This window comes from Hoplias malabaricus, chromosome 7 (genome assembly GCF_029633855.1).
Source record: "Hoplias malabaricus isolate fHopMal1 chromosome 7, fHopMal1.hap1, whole genome shotgun sequence".
Classification (NCBI taxonomy): Eukaryota; Metazoa; Chordata; class Actinopteri; order Characiformes; family Erythrinidae; genus Hoplias; species Hoplias malabaricus.
Window position 1 is genome coordinate 42,858,166 of NC_089806.1, and position 16,506 is coordinate 42,874,671.

The 16,506-nt window shown below is 39.7% G+C and overlaps 1 protein-coding gene across 1 annotated transcript; it reads right to left on the reverse strand.

Annotated features, from left to right (window-relative positions):
* Positions 1-321: 321 nt before the first annotated feature.
* Positions 322-16,250, reverse strand: LOC136702532 (tripartite motif-containing protein 16-like). The gene is made up of 6 exons (XM_066677639.1): positions 15,648-16,250; positions 2,192-2,287; positions 1,797-2,030; positions 1,540-1,699; positions 1,168-1,227; positions 322-978 (listed from the first exon to the last, which is right to left on the reverse strand). The coding sequence occupies exons 1-6, from the start codon at positions 16,233-16,235 to the stop codon at positions 452-454; spliced, it is 1,665 nt and encodes a 554-aa protein (XP_066533736.1). The 5' UTR covers positions 16,236-16,250; the 3' UTR covers positions 322-451.
* Between the last annotated feature and the right edge of the window lie 256 nt (positions 16,251-16,506).

The window sequence follows — 16,506 nt, forward strand, 5'->3', positions numbered from 1 at the left end:
TTACTGTAAATAGATATAGATTTATTTCAAATGAATAATGGATAACATTTTGTAGAAGCATAAGAAACCTACAGGAATGCTGTGATTACAAACAGTGCATCTAACACATACATTTTAAATTCTTGTGATGACTTCACTCACAACCCATTTTTATTCAGATATTATTACACTGTGCTGTATAACTTTATAAGTAGATCCTTAAACTATTACATTAAGAAAATACACATATTCAAAATCTATACACATAATATGTAACTATGGATTTAATTTCAAATGTTATGAAACGTGCCATTTAAATTTACACATAACAAATCTAGGAATAATAATAATAATAATAATAATAATTATAATATTAATTTCATACTGTGTCCATCAGTTAATTAAAAACCTGTAATGGAAAGGATTGTAAAATATATAGAAGGTAACTGAAGAATACACAGAAGCATCATTTTCAATCAGAGAACCTCACTTTTGTTCCCCAGTTAACCCAGAACCCAGCGTAGAGCGACTGAGTGAAGGTGGTGTGGACGGTGTGGAGGAGGGTCATTGTGTCAGAGACGCTGTAGAAGGACAGAGTTCCTGCACCGTGATCCACATACACTCCTATTCTGGAGGAGGACGGGGCTGAGATCTCAGTCTCAATGTTGTTGTGACAGAAAGAGAGAGAGGGAGAACACTGCAGACTCCAGGACTGATCGTTGTGTCCAAACCAGCTCTTATTACCACTACCTTTCCTGCTGATCCCGTTATATGACACTGATATTAACAAAAAATGTCCATCATCACTGCCCCAATCAACCTCCCAGTAACAGCATCCACTCACACTCTCTTTACTCAACACCTGCCATCCGTCATCAAATCTCTCTGGATGATCAGGGTAACCTTGAACTTTTCCACCGTACCTCACTGCTCTGTTCTTCTCAGACAGAACAAGGTGCTGATGTGCTGTGTTGGGGTCCAGGGTCAGACGACAGAAATCTAAAGAAAGGGAAAGAAAATGAAGAAATAGCTTTATTCTTCACAAAAATTTATATATTAAAAGAATAAATTGTCTGTGCTCTCCTTCCTCAATTCTATAATTCACATATTATTTACTACTAAATAAGTATCAAGAAACAAACAGTCTGTTACTTATTTAAACTTCAAATGTTTGTGACTATCACATACACTGCAGGAAATCTTCTCTGGTCATTGGCTCTGGGGGTAAAATCATCTGAACTCCTGCAGCTGTGGAAACACAGAAATCAAATGATCCACAACAGAAAGAAATATTCCTATTTCAACAAATAGATAAATTCTATAAAATCATCAAATGGACTAAACACATAAAAAGATTTCTAGATTTGCATATTTGTTTTTTCTGTGTGTGTGTGTGTGTGTGTCTTCCAATTTGTTTAGAAGGTTGTATAACTGACCATGAATGTAGCTAGACACACTCTCTCCACTGTGTAACTCTGCTGATCTCCTGTCTTTCTTTAGTCTGTACTTGAGGAAGAACTGTGTCCGTCACTATATTTCACATAAGGGGTCTCCTCTTACCGAGCGGAGGGATGTTACTGAACTCCTCTTTGCAGAATTCCTCCAGTCGCTCTTTCAGATCAGAGAGAGATTTCTTCACGCTGTCGAATGAGAGATGTTGATTAACTCTGATTCTCGGTGAGTCCTCAGGTCCAGGAGAGACACACAGAGACTTGAAACTCTACAGAATACAGAAGGGTAAAGGAGAACAGGAATACAGATCTTTTAGAGCCTTCCTGAGCTTCAGTTCTCTCTATAGATCACACAGTGAGTGTTACCTGGAGGAAATGGATGTGATCGTCTGTGTGTGGAAGCTGCTCCAGCTCAGTGTGTCTCCTCTTTAGATCAGAGATCTCCTGCTCCAGTTTCTCCAGGAGTTCTTCAGCTCGACTCAGTTCAGCCTTCTCCTGAGCTCTGATCAGCTCTGTCAGCTCAGAGCGCTTTTTCTCAAAGGAGCGGATCAGTTCAGTAAAGATCCTCTCACTGTCCCTCACTGCTGTCTGTGCAGAGCTCTGTTACAACACACACACACACACACACACAGATGGTACTCCACACTGTGTCTGTGTAGGGTCTGTAAGTGTCCAGCACTGAGCTCCTCACTGTCCGACTGGAGGAGAGTGGGACTGAGGGGTGGAATATCTGCTCCAGCCGCTCTCTCCTCACTACTCACCTTAAGAGCTTTCACAGCCTCTTTCACCTCCTGCAGCTTCATCTCTTTCTCTTGGATTTTCTGCTGAGATTCCCTCTGCAAATCTTTCAGTCGACTCTGGATCAAAAAAAAAAAAAAAACTGAAAAATTATTGAATGACTATTACTTTCTAATTGATTGTAATAAATGAAGAAAGTTGGAATTTTTTGTAGAAGAACCCATTTAAGTAGAATAATACGTGGTTTTTGACCTTAAAGTCTTCATTTGCTTCCAATTTGCTCCTGAATGCTAAAAAATTTAGACTTTAACACTCATTTTCTTTTTAAAGTAATTTTTGCACTTCACATGACTGTAGAGAAATCATCTGGGATGACTTTGTGATTAAGATGTGGATTTCTCTATGTAAACCTTAACCAGAAAAGAACATCCACGTCTGAAGTGCACTTGAGCAAGACACTGAACCCACAACTGCTCCCCAGGCACTGGGGATGGCTGCCCCCTGCTCTGGGTGTGTGTTCACAGCCCCTAGTGTGTGTGTGTGTGTGTGTTCACTGCCAGAGATGGGTTAAATGCAGAAGACACATTTTGTTGTATGTTATAAAATGACAAATAATTGCACATTATTATAGGATCACGTTGTGTCTCCAAGAGTTCTTTTGTTTATCTTTAAGTGTTTTTTGGTAAAAAAAAAAATAATAATAAATGAAAAATACTGTATGCTTGATGAATAACTACAAAAAACACATTGCATGGCTTCAGCTTGGGCCATGGCAAGCCTTATTAGGCAATATTAGATTCTGACAAGCAATAATGGTCAAAATTGTGTCAAACAGTGCCCTATTACCTTGAATGAGGCGTCAAATAAAAACTTCGTTCTTGTGGTCAATATATCAATATATAACAATGAATATATGTAGTTTACCTGGGTTGAGGCTCTGTAAATCTAAATTCCCCATTTATAACTTTTATTTTATTACTGAAAATTATTGTGAATTACATTTGATAGGAAGATTGTAGACAGTCAAAAAGCTTGTTAGTTTCAGGATAATCTCAGAAATTCAGTGATGCCTGGATTGCAATTACTATGACCGCAGACATATTTTAGTACAAGTGAAAAAAGTATTTTTTGATTTTGAAATCAACAGTAAAATTTCATATATTAAAAGGAAACATTTGACTGCTTATAACTTTACCAATTCATAATCCTGAGAACCAGCCCATTAATTTGATGCATAATGTATTTATTATATTATTTGTACAAGTAATGATATAATAATAAGAGTAATAATAATAATAATAACTAGAGCCACTAGCGGCTATTTGCAGGTTCAAGCACTAACTGGCTTAATATGGCAGTCAAGTCAAAACTGACAACTCCTGTACTATGAATTGATCGGGAGAGGATGTATTGACATTTGCGGCTATGGCAAAATTGTTAGACATTGAGCCAAGTAGGTATGTATGGAACGCCGTTGGTCTCTAAACGTGTTGGATTCTCCGTGTTAACACGTAGCGTATAATTTTGTGTTAACACGCTAAGGTATTTACGTGTTATGTATCTATTATGTATCTAATTAATGTATCTTTAAACATATTATACATGTTTATAGAAAGAGGAGGATCTGGAAAGTTAATGTCACTATGGGTTTGTATTGACACCGTATTGTTTAGCAGTATGCTATTAAAAGAATGCACATAATTTATCAATGTGAATGAATTACGCCTCAGTATGTGTCACACACATAGTGCGAGTGAATAGTGATGTTTGTTTGTTATAAAATTATGGAAAGCTTTAGAGCATGTTATGAATGAAGTTATATAATAATATGCATGTTTTTCAAGCAATTTTAAGTTAGTTTTTTAATTGTGAAAAATAAGCTTCCTGTTTGTACTGGGTTTAGCTTACTAGTATTGCTGTCTTCACACTGCTCACGTAGGGCTCAACGTAGCCATAGGTCAGCGCTTCGCTCACTATGTTATGAATAATTCAGATGAAACGTAGGGACTACGTTCACAAAGGATTTATGTTTTGTGTCAGCTACAGTGTGTGATGTAAATCCTATCATGAATATATATGTAAGTACTCCCGGATTTGAGGCCTCCCATTGGCGAAAACCTTAAGAAGCGTGTAAATGTGTCAATTTTGGTCACGTTATCATGACAAAATTGTACGTGTTAACACGCAAATTTTTAATAACGTGTTAACGCGCATGTGTTCACACGTTTAGAGCCCAACGGCGTTCTATAGGTATGTGCAGTATCAGATTATTTGCAATAGGTGCTTGTGTTTGTGACGTGTGTTCTACAGTTTCTGAGATGTGTTTGTTTGTGTGTGATGTCAGAGGGCCTTTGTGTGATGTATGTAATTTGTGAACAGTGTTTTTAAAATCGGACAGACTCCTTCAGAATAGTAATATTGTATATTACTATATACATTATACTATAAACTTGTATATTACAGGGGCGGCATGGTGGTGCAGCAGGTAGTGTCGCAGTCACACAGCTCCAGGGGTCTGGAGGTTGTGGGTTCGACTCCCGCTCCGGGTGACTGTCTGTGAGGAGTTTGTGTTTGTGTTCTCCCCGTGTCCGTGTGGGTTTTCTCCGGGTGCTCCGGTTTCCTCCCACAGTCCAAAATCACACATTGGTAGGTGGTTTGGCGACTCAAAAGTGTCCGTAGGTGAGTGAATGTGTGTGTTGCCCTGTGAAGGACTGGCGCCCTGTGAAGGGTGTATTCCTGCCTTGCGCCCAATGATTCCAGGTGGGCTTTGGACCCACCGTGACCCTGAACTGGATAAGGGTTACAGATAATGGATGAATTAATGTATATTACAGGTGCTGATTATAAAATTATAATATCATGAAAAAGTTGATTTATTTCAGTAATTCCATTCAAAGACTAAACTTGTATATTATACTCATTTATTACACACAGTGTAGTGGAGTATGGATCAAATAAAGAAATGAAAAGTTCTGAAGACTCTCCACTCTGATAAGGAACAGAACCCCACATTCCACAGAATTGTGTGTGTGCGTACAGACTCTGCTCCCCTCCCCATCCACACACACACATGCACACACCTATGGTCTGCATCAAAAGACGCCTGGCTATGACCCCCCCCCCCCTAAAGATAACACACCCGGTTTATGATGCTTTTAGGCAAAAAGAAGATCAAACAAAGTGGTGAAGACTAGGATTAACAATCCAGTTTTATGACGAGCGGCGTCAAGATGGCAAACCTTATCGTATGCGAGATCAACAGATGGCTAACAGGATTAACCTCGCCCTGAACTCCTGTTAACCCATCCGCACAGGACGAACAGCATGGACCAACAGCGACCCCAAGTGGACTTTTGCAAAATCACGTTTCACCCTGCGGCCGTCTAAATACATAAAGGACTCAATCGAATTTCAATAAATATGTTTATGCAATATGTATGAATGTCACTCTCTGTTGTCCTCAGATGAACGTCTACCAACTAATGAAGTGATGTGTATTACTGTTTCAATCATGAAGGAAAGTTTCTGTCTCTGATTAGGAAAACGAATTAGTATCTAACCTCTAACATAATATTGTAGTGGGATGTAATCGTAAAATACCCAAGATATATATACGTAGATGTTTGATATTAATAATCCAGGACACACATTGTGCTATACCACAAGTATGTATAAGTAATTTTTGTGTATACGTGAATCTTTTCTCTCTCTCTGAAACGTGAAACAAGTCACGTGAGCCTCAGACCCAGGATCCAATCAAAGGAAGGATACCTCCCAATTGGGCGTGACCGCGCCACCTTTGAAAAGAGAGTGCCCGGCTCACGTCGTTCTCTCTGGCTTCCGCTCTTGCTTCCTCTTCTCGCCCTTCTAGCTTCCGCTCTTCTCAGAGCTCTTCTGCCGCTCTCCAGCGACCTTCTCACGTTGCGCTCACTCTCTTCAAGTACGACGCTCTTCATTCTTCCTTATGCCGACGAAACGACTCATCAAAGACTATAAGAAGGACCACACTCAGCTCCAAGGGACGCCTTGTGCCAGTTAGCAGTGTGATACAGAAACTACAACGTAACGTTGAGTAACTCTAAGTAATCTTTGTGTAATCGTGTTTATGTTTTATCGCCCAATCTAAGTTTAATCTCACGACTGATCAAAGCAGGTGAAACTTATTTGTGGCCAGAGTAAGAAACACCGCCGAGAAAATCGTAAAATAAGTATAGGCCTATTGACTCGATTTTCAGTTCTGGAGACTGCACGGATCAGCGAAACTTCTCGTCCAAAGCTTCCATATGGTTGGAACCTCCCACTCAGGACAGTGAGCCAGAGGGAATCCTTTCGTCTATGTCACCACGCTCTGAGTACGCCCGAGGCGACTCGACCCGCGAGTGACTAACTCCACGCTGACCCAGCCTGAAAACTTCCACGGAAGAACTGCGGGAACTAAGCGGGACTCCATCTCTTCTATAACCTCAAAGAGCCTCTGTACCCGTCGAGTGGTTGAGATCGGCGAAAAGTAAGCTAAAACTACGCACTTCCAGAGCTGAAAATTGAATTAAGTCTCTTGATAAATTTATACGTTAATTAAATCTCAGTTAGCAACACATTAGTCACAAGTCACATCGCCTAGCTTATCTTTAAATTCGAATCGGCTTCACCTGCATTGATGCCGTGAGATTTTGAGATTAGGCTATGTTAAGTAAATATTCTTTTTTCCTTTTAATAAAATATTTCCATTATTTGAAATAAGTGTGTGGAGTCTGTTCATTAAAAGTCTGAAAATCCTGAAGAACTCACGTAGCAATGACAGTATTCACTCTCTAACTACTTGTTAATGTTTTTGTCATTTAAGTCAATCATAATAATAACAATTATTATCAATTAATTATCAATCAATTATCAGTTAGTCCAAACGTCAGTAATCAGAAGAGTTTGAATAAGGTCAAACGCTACAAACACAATATATATAAAATGTATATATATATATATATATATATATATATATAACAGTGTATACACAACATACACTACAACAGACTGATATATCTCAAGTGTTTATTTATTTTAATTTGATGATTATAACTAATCAGGAAATACCTTTTGTTATGGTTTGTTTTATTCTGATGTACTGAGTGAGGGTAAATGGCCACTTGAAGAGGTATAGGTGACTTGATATTCATATGGTATGTCCATTGACATGTGCAGGTGAAAAGGATCTTAACCTCCATATAGATCAACAAAACAATATATAGTTTTGTAGTTCTATCTGGTGGTGAAATAATTTACTACTGTAGCATCGTGTTGCTAAGCAGTTATAGTATAAATGCACATACAGAACTATTTAAGGGAGTACTACCCTATGGATATTTTCCTAACATGGACATTTGTGGTATCAGCCAAATCCTAAAAACCTGAACTATAATATTTATCAATAAAATGTTGAACTTTCATCACTATGTGCCTAAGGGCATGAATTCTACAAATCACAAATGCACCTATAACTCAAAAAAGCTTTCCCCAAAAATTTCAAAACTGCACATGCTTGATCAGTAAGGGGATCAGACGACATGATTAAATTGTGGTGCCACTGCAATCCTAGATGGCGCTATAACACAAAAAAGCCCATTTAATCAGTTATTGTCCAATTGTAGTGCCCCCTTTTGGTAGATTTGAGTCATATTGTACATGCTTCTTCAGAGAAAGGCCCTACATATGTATGTCAAATTTGTTCTGGTCTGGCCTTAATTTGTTTGAGTTACAGCTGAAAGAATGTTTAAAGCTCCACACACATCGATTAATTGATATATTACAACAACAGTTTGTCCAAATGTTGAACTTTTTTTTGATAATTATTGGCCTACAGACTCTGCAGATTCTAACAAGTCAGTTGTTTGGGAATAGAGCGAAATTCCACGGACTAGTTTGAAAAGATTCAATTTTAAACAACTGGCGATTGAGAAAATACGATGCATTTTTTAACAACACTTGTAACTACAATGTTGTGGGGCCCTCTGCAGAGTATACAGAGAAGTAAACTGCATGTCAATACGCATAATTTTCTCTGAGATACATCATATTTTCTTGATATAGCGCCCTTAGTGGCTATCGTTACGAAAATTTTTGTACAATTAGGAAGTGCCACCAAGGACATACCATTCAAATCCCATGATGATTGGACCTTGTTAAGGTTGTCAAACAGCTGCTGACACCTGATTAGCCGATGACGATTGCAATTTTGCCCGAATCAAATTGTCCTTAATCTTCCACTTATAGCCTTGTCCACAGAAGCAGCATGCCAAATGGCGTTCCCATCTGCCTTGCAGATGCTGCGATATAAACTTATAGCATTTACAGCACCCCCTATATGAATATTAGCTCCTCCTTTGACATGCTACCTCAGAATCATATCTGGAAGTAGCATATGAAATCTGAACACATTTGAGTAAAGTATGAAATTGTTATAAATTTGTAAATAAAACATATGTTAAGCCGAATAGGTTCATTTGCATATTGCGGCCATTTTGAATTGAAATTTCAATTTTCTTTTGATAATTATTAACCATCAGACTCCTGCAAACTACAAATGATGCAAATTAGCGCGATAATAACCTTAGAAAAATGAAATTTTGACTAACCCGTTTTTTATTTGTCAGAACCCAAGGAATCAGGTGAAAAAAAAGAGTTTCGCTATAGCGCCACCATTAGGCCAATCAGTGTATTTTTTTGTTGTCCTCCGAGATGCACACAAACTACATCTACCCTCCAAGTGGGGAGTCTGTACGACCTACGGTCTCTTCCACACAATGACTTTTACAGGAGAAAAAGGGCAAAAGAAAAAATATAGCTGCAAGCGGCAATTCCTGGGGTCCAAGCTGGTATTCACTGGTAGAAGAAGAATGCGCTAGCATACGAGCTGTCCTGAAATAGAAGGGGATTTTTGGGGAAGTTTGTGAAGTGTTTGTAAGGTGGTCCTTGCTGTTCTGGCATCTCTTTGGAGATGTAGCGTGAGATGGAAGAGTAGCGGATGACAGAGACAGCAGAGAGCAGTGGTCCCCAACCACCGGGTCACGACCCGGTACCCGGACCGGGCGTTTTCTTTTTTTTAATTGATTATCAGTCTAAATGTTGATGTTTTATTTTGAAAAGTGACTTCTGTGCGGAATGACGCACAGACGCATACATGCGTAACCCATGGACGGCGAAAGAATGGATCCGCGACCCATTTGTAAACAAACCTGGTGAATGGAGCCTGTCCGTGCTAGAAGAGGATCAACTGCTGGACATTGCAAATAATGGTGGCCTTAAAAGTTTGTTTTAAACAACAACTGTGCCAGTGTTCTGTGTTAAAATCGAGGCAGAATAATCCTGACTGAACAAACGGAACACACTTCGGATGTCACTGTCTCCCATTACCCTGAGATGGGACCAGCTCGTTGCAGAGAAACAAGCTCAGGGCTCTCACTAATTGACATTATTATTATTTGATTGACATGTTCACCCTTTTATAGAGAAATTACCAGTATTGTCACTTGAATCGAGTTTAGTTTTTTATTGTAATTATTTATTAGAAAGGATTATCGTTCTAAAAAAATATTTTCGTTTACAGAGATGTTGATTATTAATTTATGAACAAAAGGTTGTTTATTGTCTGTTGATGTTTGCATTTGACATAAGACCACTGCGGATGATTTATTATTAGATTACGTCATTAACGATTATCGAGCAAATGTAGGCCTGAGCATATGAAGGCCGGTCCATGAAAATATTGTCCTAGATGAAACCGGTCCGTGGTGCAAAAAAGGTTGGGGACCGCTGGCATAGAGCACAGATGTGACTCAGGAGAAGCACCCTGGTTTCTCACCCTAATGTTCAGGACCCCCAAACAGCAGATATGATGTGGAGTTGCTTGTACTGGAGTCCGTCATCAGTGGACACAGGACACTGTCTGCTGGATGTGTTTGACTGTGGACTATTCCCAGTCCAGCAGTGATGCTGAGGGATTTAAATCTCCAATGCCTGAAGCATACCTGTTGTATGGGTGTCCTGACCATTGTAGACCAGGGTGAAAGCGAGAAATCTGTTGCAGAGCAAGAGGTTTGCATATGACATTTCCTGATACAGGAACCACACTTTAGGATAGACTTTGTAGTGCTTTTACATATGATCCTTGGTGTTCTGGTGTCTCAACAGAGCCGGATTTTATAAGGGAGTGGTAGTGAATGAGTGGGTGAATTTCTGCTCTGCAGACAGGTGAGGGTTGGGCTTGGGGTTCAGAGACAGCAGAGAGCACAGAACTCTGGAATTTCACCCTGGATTCTGACCCAATGTTCAGGAGCCCCACAAAGCAGAGGTGATTTAGGTAGTAGATCATTCTGAGAACTGCAGTGACACTGACATTTTGGTGATAGGTCAGTGTGTGTAGCGCTCTTATGAGTGAATAAGACACAGCAGTGCTTCTGGAGATTTTAACACCTGTTTCCACTCACTGTCCACACTTGTAGATAAACATATTTTCTTGATCAAACTTATAGATATAAAGGCAGAGACTGTAGCTCATACATTCTCAGAACTCTAGTGACACTGACATTGTGGTTATATGTCAGTGCTGCTGGAGATTTTAAACCCTTTCTCCACACACTGTCCACAGTGTTACACACACTTACTCTGTTGGTCCACAACACAGAAATAAAGGCAGAGACAATAGCTCATAGATTTTCAGTATACCTGCTGTGTGTGTGTCCTGACCATTGAAGAACATGTGAAAAGGAGCATGAAAGTATGCACAGGAAGAGGTGTAATTTTAGATCTACAAAGTGCTCCCGTGGACAGTGGAGCTGATAACATGGACATTGAATGTAGAACTGAGGAGGTGGTTAGGGTTTATTGCTGTATATCTGCATTTCTGTGTCTGTGTTCTCTGGCCTTCTCTGACTGGCAGGGAGGAGGTTAGGGGGAGAGGTGACAGTCTTTGTGTGAGGAGGAGAGGGAGGGGTTTAGGGGGGATTCTGCATACAGAGAGAAGTCTGCAGGCATAGATGAGATGTAGCGGACATATATTTGATCAAGAACTAGTCCTTGGATCAAAACCCAATATAGACATATGTGGTATCATGAGAATCATAACCTGAACATCAAAAAGTATCAAAAAAAAAGTGGAACTTTCATTACTGTGTGACTCTGCTTAAACAGAGATGTGCAACTTGTCTTCAAAACTTCACATAACGAACAGCTGAAACAGAAAAATGCATTAGCCTTATGCTATGAAAATGAACAAGCCCTTTTCCCATGGTCTTCAGAATATATCTTATATATATCTTATCTTGCTGGTACTGCATCTCTAGGTGGCAGTGTAATTAATTAATAACATATGCAACCTGATGCTGTCTAATTGTAGCGCCCCTTTTCTGGGCAATGTGGTCACATTTGGCACACTACTTCAGAGTAAGGACTTACACGTGTACCAAGTTTTGTTTAATTTGTTTAAAATTTGTTGTAGTTATAGCTCAAAGAGTGCTTCGAGCCCCGCCCATGCATATTTGTTAAATAACTGCCACAACAGCACGTTAAAAGTACAAACTTTTTTGGATATTTATTTACCTACAGTCTACACAGATTTCAAAAATACCAGTTGTTTATTGATAAGACGAATTTCCAGGGAGGAGTTCGAAAAGCTCCATTTTCACATACCTGACTATTGTGGATAAACTATGCATTTTTTTCGAATATGACATCATCCTTATAGAATCTGATTCAGGACATCACCCACTACATGCATACCAATCAGCATGTCAATTGGACTATCCTGTGAATCGTAACAAATTTTTTGTTGTTATAGCACCCCCTAGGCTTGCAGTTGCACAAGCAAGTACTTATGTCTTCCAACCCATATAGGGAACAAGCATGTGAAGTATCATAACATTCGAAGAAAGCGTTTGTCAGTTATTTTGTCTGATTTTTGGAACGCAAGCTCCAACCCTGTATTTGGGTGGAGTCTGGAAGCCGAGCAGTGATAAAATTCCAACTTTTTTTAATATTTATTAAAGTTCAGGTTCTTATGATTCTGCTGATACCACATATGTCCATATGGGGTACATTTCCAGAGACTAGTTCGCTCTCAAATATGTGTGCGATTTTGCATATTATGCAAATTAGCTCAAAATCTAAGTAGGCAGAGCTTATGGGTTCTTGAGGCTTTTTGTAGGGTCTGACCTGAGGAATCGTGGGGGAAAAAGAATTTCGTCTCTAGCGCCACCATCAGACTGATCGGGCTGATTCTTTGCGCCTGAGTAGTGGGAGGGTTTACTATCAGTTGACCAAACGGCAAGTCTGTAGGACCTACGGTTTGGTCTGCCCATCGCGTTTCATTGGAGAAAAAGAAGAAGAAGAGGAAACAGACCAAAAACAATAGGGCTCAAGCACTTGTAGTGCTTGGACCCCTAATAAGAAAAAACGTAACAAATACAATAGGGTTCTACGCACTGAGTGCTAGAACCCTAATAATAAATGTAATTTATATAGCACCTCCCTCAAACTCAAGGTTACAACAATATAGACACAACAGAGACATCAATACAGGGGAAGGGGGAAAAATGCAGTTATTTACAAAAGATAATGAAGAGCTGATGAAAATATAGATAAAAGAGGTGTGTTTTCAGTTCCGATTTAAAAGAAGAGAGAGCAGAACAGAGATGGAGAGATTGAGGTAATGTGTTCCATAGTTTTGGGGCCATGCCACTACAAGATCTGCCCCTTGCAGAAACCAGACTAAATTTGGGGATGGAAAGAAGTCCAGCATCAGAGGACGTAAGTGTACAGGAAGGGTGGTAAAGGTCCAGAAGTTCTGCTAAATAAGGAGGTGCCAAACCATGCAGTGATTTGTATGCAAGCAGGAAGAGTTGTGTTGGGAGATAGGTGCCAGTGTAACTGACAGATTAACAATATTCATATTCCCTTTCGTATTCCGTTCTTTTAATTTTGAGGACATAGTTTTTTAGAGGAAGGTTTCTGATGTAGCGTATGTTGGATTTTTAATCATACGCCACGATACCTCTGTGAATATATATTTAATATATATATTTATAATTTGTGTTTATTACGTTGACCTTATTCAAACTCCTATAATCTCTGATATTTGACTTAATGATATTAATTAAAGTTTAAAATTGGCTTAAGCAATTAAAACGTTAATAATTAGTTTGAGAATGAATAATAATCACACTAAGTGAGTACTTCAGGATTTTCAGGAAAATTAATGAACAAAACTGCACACACTGTGATTTAAAATAATGAAAGTTTTATTAACAAAGGGAAAGATGTTTAATTAACATAGCATAACCTTGTAATCTCATGGCGTCACCGCAGGGGCGATCGATTCGAGCTTAAAGGTGAGCTAGGCGCTTCTGGCTTGTGACTAAAGTGTTGCTAACTGAGGTTTAATTAATCCAAAATTTATCAAGAAATTTGATTCAATTTTCAGCTCTGGACATGCGTAAGTTTAGCTTACTTTTCATCGATTTTCTCCACTCGTTGCGTACAAAGGCTCTCTGAGGTCCTGGGAGTGATGGCGTCTTGTTTGATTTCGCGGTCTCGGAAGTTTCCAGGCTGAGTCAGCATGGAGGTTTTCTTCGTCGGTTGAGTCGCCTCGGCGTACTCGGAGCGTGATGACGCCGGCGGCAGGATCCTCTGGCTTAGTGTCGTGAGTAGGAGGGTTCGACCATATGGACGTTTGGACGAAAGTTTCGCTGGTTACTGCGGATCCAGAACTGAGAATCGATTCAATAAGCTTACTAATTCTACGACTTTCTGGTATCTCGGCGGTGTTTTCTTACTCTGGCCACGAATAAGTTCACCTGCTTTGATCAGTCGTGAGATTAAACTTAGATTGGGCTATAAGACATAAACACGATTAAAAGAAAAGAAAATATTCAAATCATTCGATGCGTTATTAAAACTTCATACTATTAGCTAATTCAAGACGTCTCTTGTAAGCATTTGATGAAGTCTATGAGGTTTTTCTTTGTTTCGTCGGCGGGAAGGAGAAGCGTCTCTTTGTTGTTTCAAAGTTTCTCTGATTTTCTTGCTGTTGTTGTCGCCCTCTCTTCTCCGCTTTCTTTCATGGGCCGTTACTTCTGTTGAGCTCTCGTAACTGAACTGCGAGCAGTCGAGCTGCTGTTTTTCAAAGTCAGCGCGGTCACGCCCTAATGGGAGGCGTTCTTTTCTGATTGGACGCGAGTTCAGGCTCACGTGATCCTCACGAGGGGGAGAGAGTAGGAGGGGGTTTGAATCAGTGATTCACAGAGACTGAACATAATTTCCGCGTATTGAATATTCCTTATACATTTTAGTAACATATAACAATGAGTATACTGGATTATTAATATCAAACATTTACATAAAATTTCATCTTAGGTACGTTGTGTTTCCGTCCCATTTACGGTGATACGCTAGAAAAACATTAATCCGTTTTCTCTAGTCAGAGACAGAACTTCTTTTCATGATAGAAACAATCAGCAATATACATCATTCCATTAGAAGGTGGGCATTCATCTGAGGGCACAGAAAGTGACATTAATACATTTGTTTATACACATTTAATCAGAATTTTACTTTATTCCAGCTATTGTTTAGATGACCCCGAGCGAGGCGTAGTTTCGCCAGTGTCCATTTGGGGTCGCTGTTGGTCCATGCTTTTGATCCATGCCATTCGTCCGGTGCGGATGGTTAACGAGAGGTCATGTTGAGTTCAATCAGTTTAGACCATCTGGGCTGTCTGTTTAGTGGTTCGAGATAAGGATTGAGACACTTAGGAGTCATAAACGGCTCATGACTCTCCACTCTTGTTTGATGTCTCTGTTTCTTAGAATCATCCTAAAAACTTGTTATCTCGATAGTTCCTGAAGAGAGGAGGGGTTGTTGGGGCCATGTGTCCCAGTTCGTCTTTGATGTTTAGAGCTTATGTGTGTGCGGGCTGTAGGGTATTGCACCCCTGCGGGCACAAACAATACTGTGGAATGATGGATTCTGCCGCAGATGAAAGGGTCCTCTTCAGAAAGGGAAAGTTTTAATTCAAAACTTTCCATTTCTTCATTTTGATCTCGTTATCCGGTCTATACTCCACTACACTGATTAGTTGTCTTAATATTTACATAAATTACACCACTCCAAAGGAAGGAGGACAGTTACATATTTCATATTACACCTTCATCTTGTATATATCTCATACAATATTAAAGTTGTGTGGAGAATGTGAAACCTGACCTGTAAAACAGGATTTCAGGAGAATGATGTTTCTTTAACAAATATTGACACTGTATTGTTTGTGGTAAAGTGCAGAAAGCTGGGTGTTGGCTGGTCAGACCTGTTTGAGGACACTTGTCAAAATAATGGTTTCTCTGAACAAATGAACTAGTTCATAGTTAAATTAAATTCTTATTCACATGTTAAACAGAACTGATGTAAATCATTGTTCTTAAAATGTGAAATTCTGACCTGCTTCTCTTTTCTTTCTGCTCCAGCTGCAACTGTGTCGTGGCCTCTGTGTTCATCCATCGTACACAGATAACACACAAACTGTTGGTCAGTGCGACAGTAGAGCTTCATCACTTCATCGTGTAGAGAGCACATCTTCTCTTGTAGTTTTGCTGAGGGTTTGACCAGTTTGTGTTTGATCAAGGCTGGAATTTCCAGATGAGGTTTAAGGTGAGTTTCACAAAGTGACACCACACACATCAGACAGGACTTGATGGCTTTGCGTTTCCTCCCAGTGCAGAAATCACACTCCACATCAGGTTCAGCGTAACAGTGAGCAGGAGAAGGAGCTTGGAGCTCTGTCTTCTTCAGTTTCTCCACCACTTCAGCCAGCATGTTGTTTCTGCGTAGAACAGGCCTCGGAGTGAAGGTCTCTCTGCACTGGGGGCAGCGGTAGAACCTCCTCTGATTATTGTGATCCCAGAAGTTGTTAATACACACCTTACAGAAACTGTGTCCACAGGGAACAGTCACTGGATCCTTCAGAAGATCCAGACAGACTGGACACATGAACTGGTCCTCATCTACTGAGATACAGGCCTCTGCCATTTTCCTGCACTTGCTCACTGAGAGACACAGAGAGAGAGAAAAAGAGAGGCACATTGGGCACAGTTTCATTTTCTCTGAGAAGATAAAGCAGAGTGGGAGTGGCTACAAATCAAATGTCTGGATTGGACAGGACTTATAAAGAACAATTCTACATTTAAAATTTCAGTTGGTTAAGTCTCATACACATTGATTCAGGAGTATAGAAAATAAAATGTTGTTTTTTCATAACTGACTGCAGCTGATGTTTCAAATTTTCTGTGTTAAATTTTAG

What these genes read in the sequence shown, in the direction of transcription:
- LOC136702532 (XM_066677639.1), bottom strand. Translation starts at nt 16,235, where the DNA reads ATGGCAGAGGCCTGTATCTCAGTAGATGAGGACCAGTTCATGTGTCCA. An exon ending in ATCACATCCATTTCCTCCAG is followed by an intron (nt 1,700 to 1,796) that starts GTAACACTCACT and finishes TGTATTCTGTAG; the next exon opens with AGTTTCAAGTCTCTGTGTGT. An exon ending in CAGTAACATCCCTCCGCTCG is followed by an intron (nt 1,228 to 1,539) that starts GTAAGAGGAGAC and finishes GTGTTTCCACAG; the next exon opens with CTGCAGGAGTTCAGATGATT.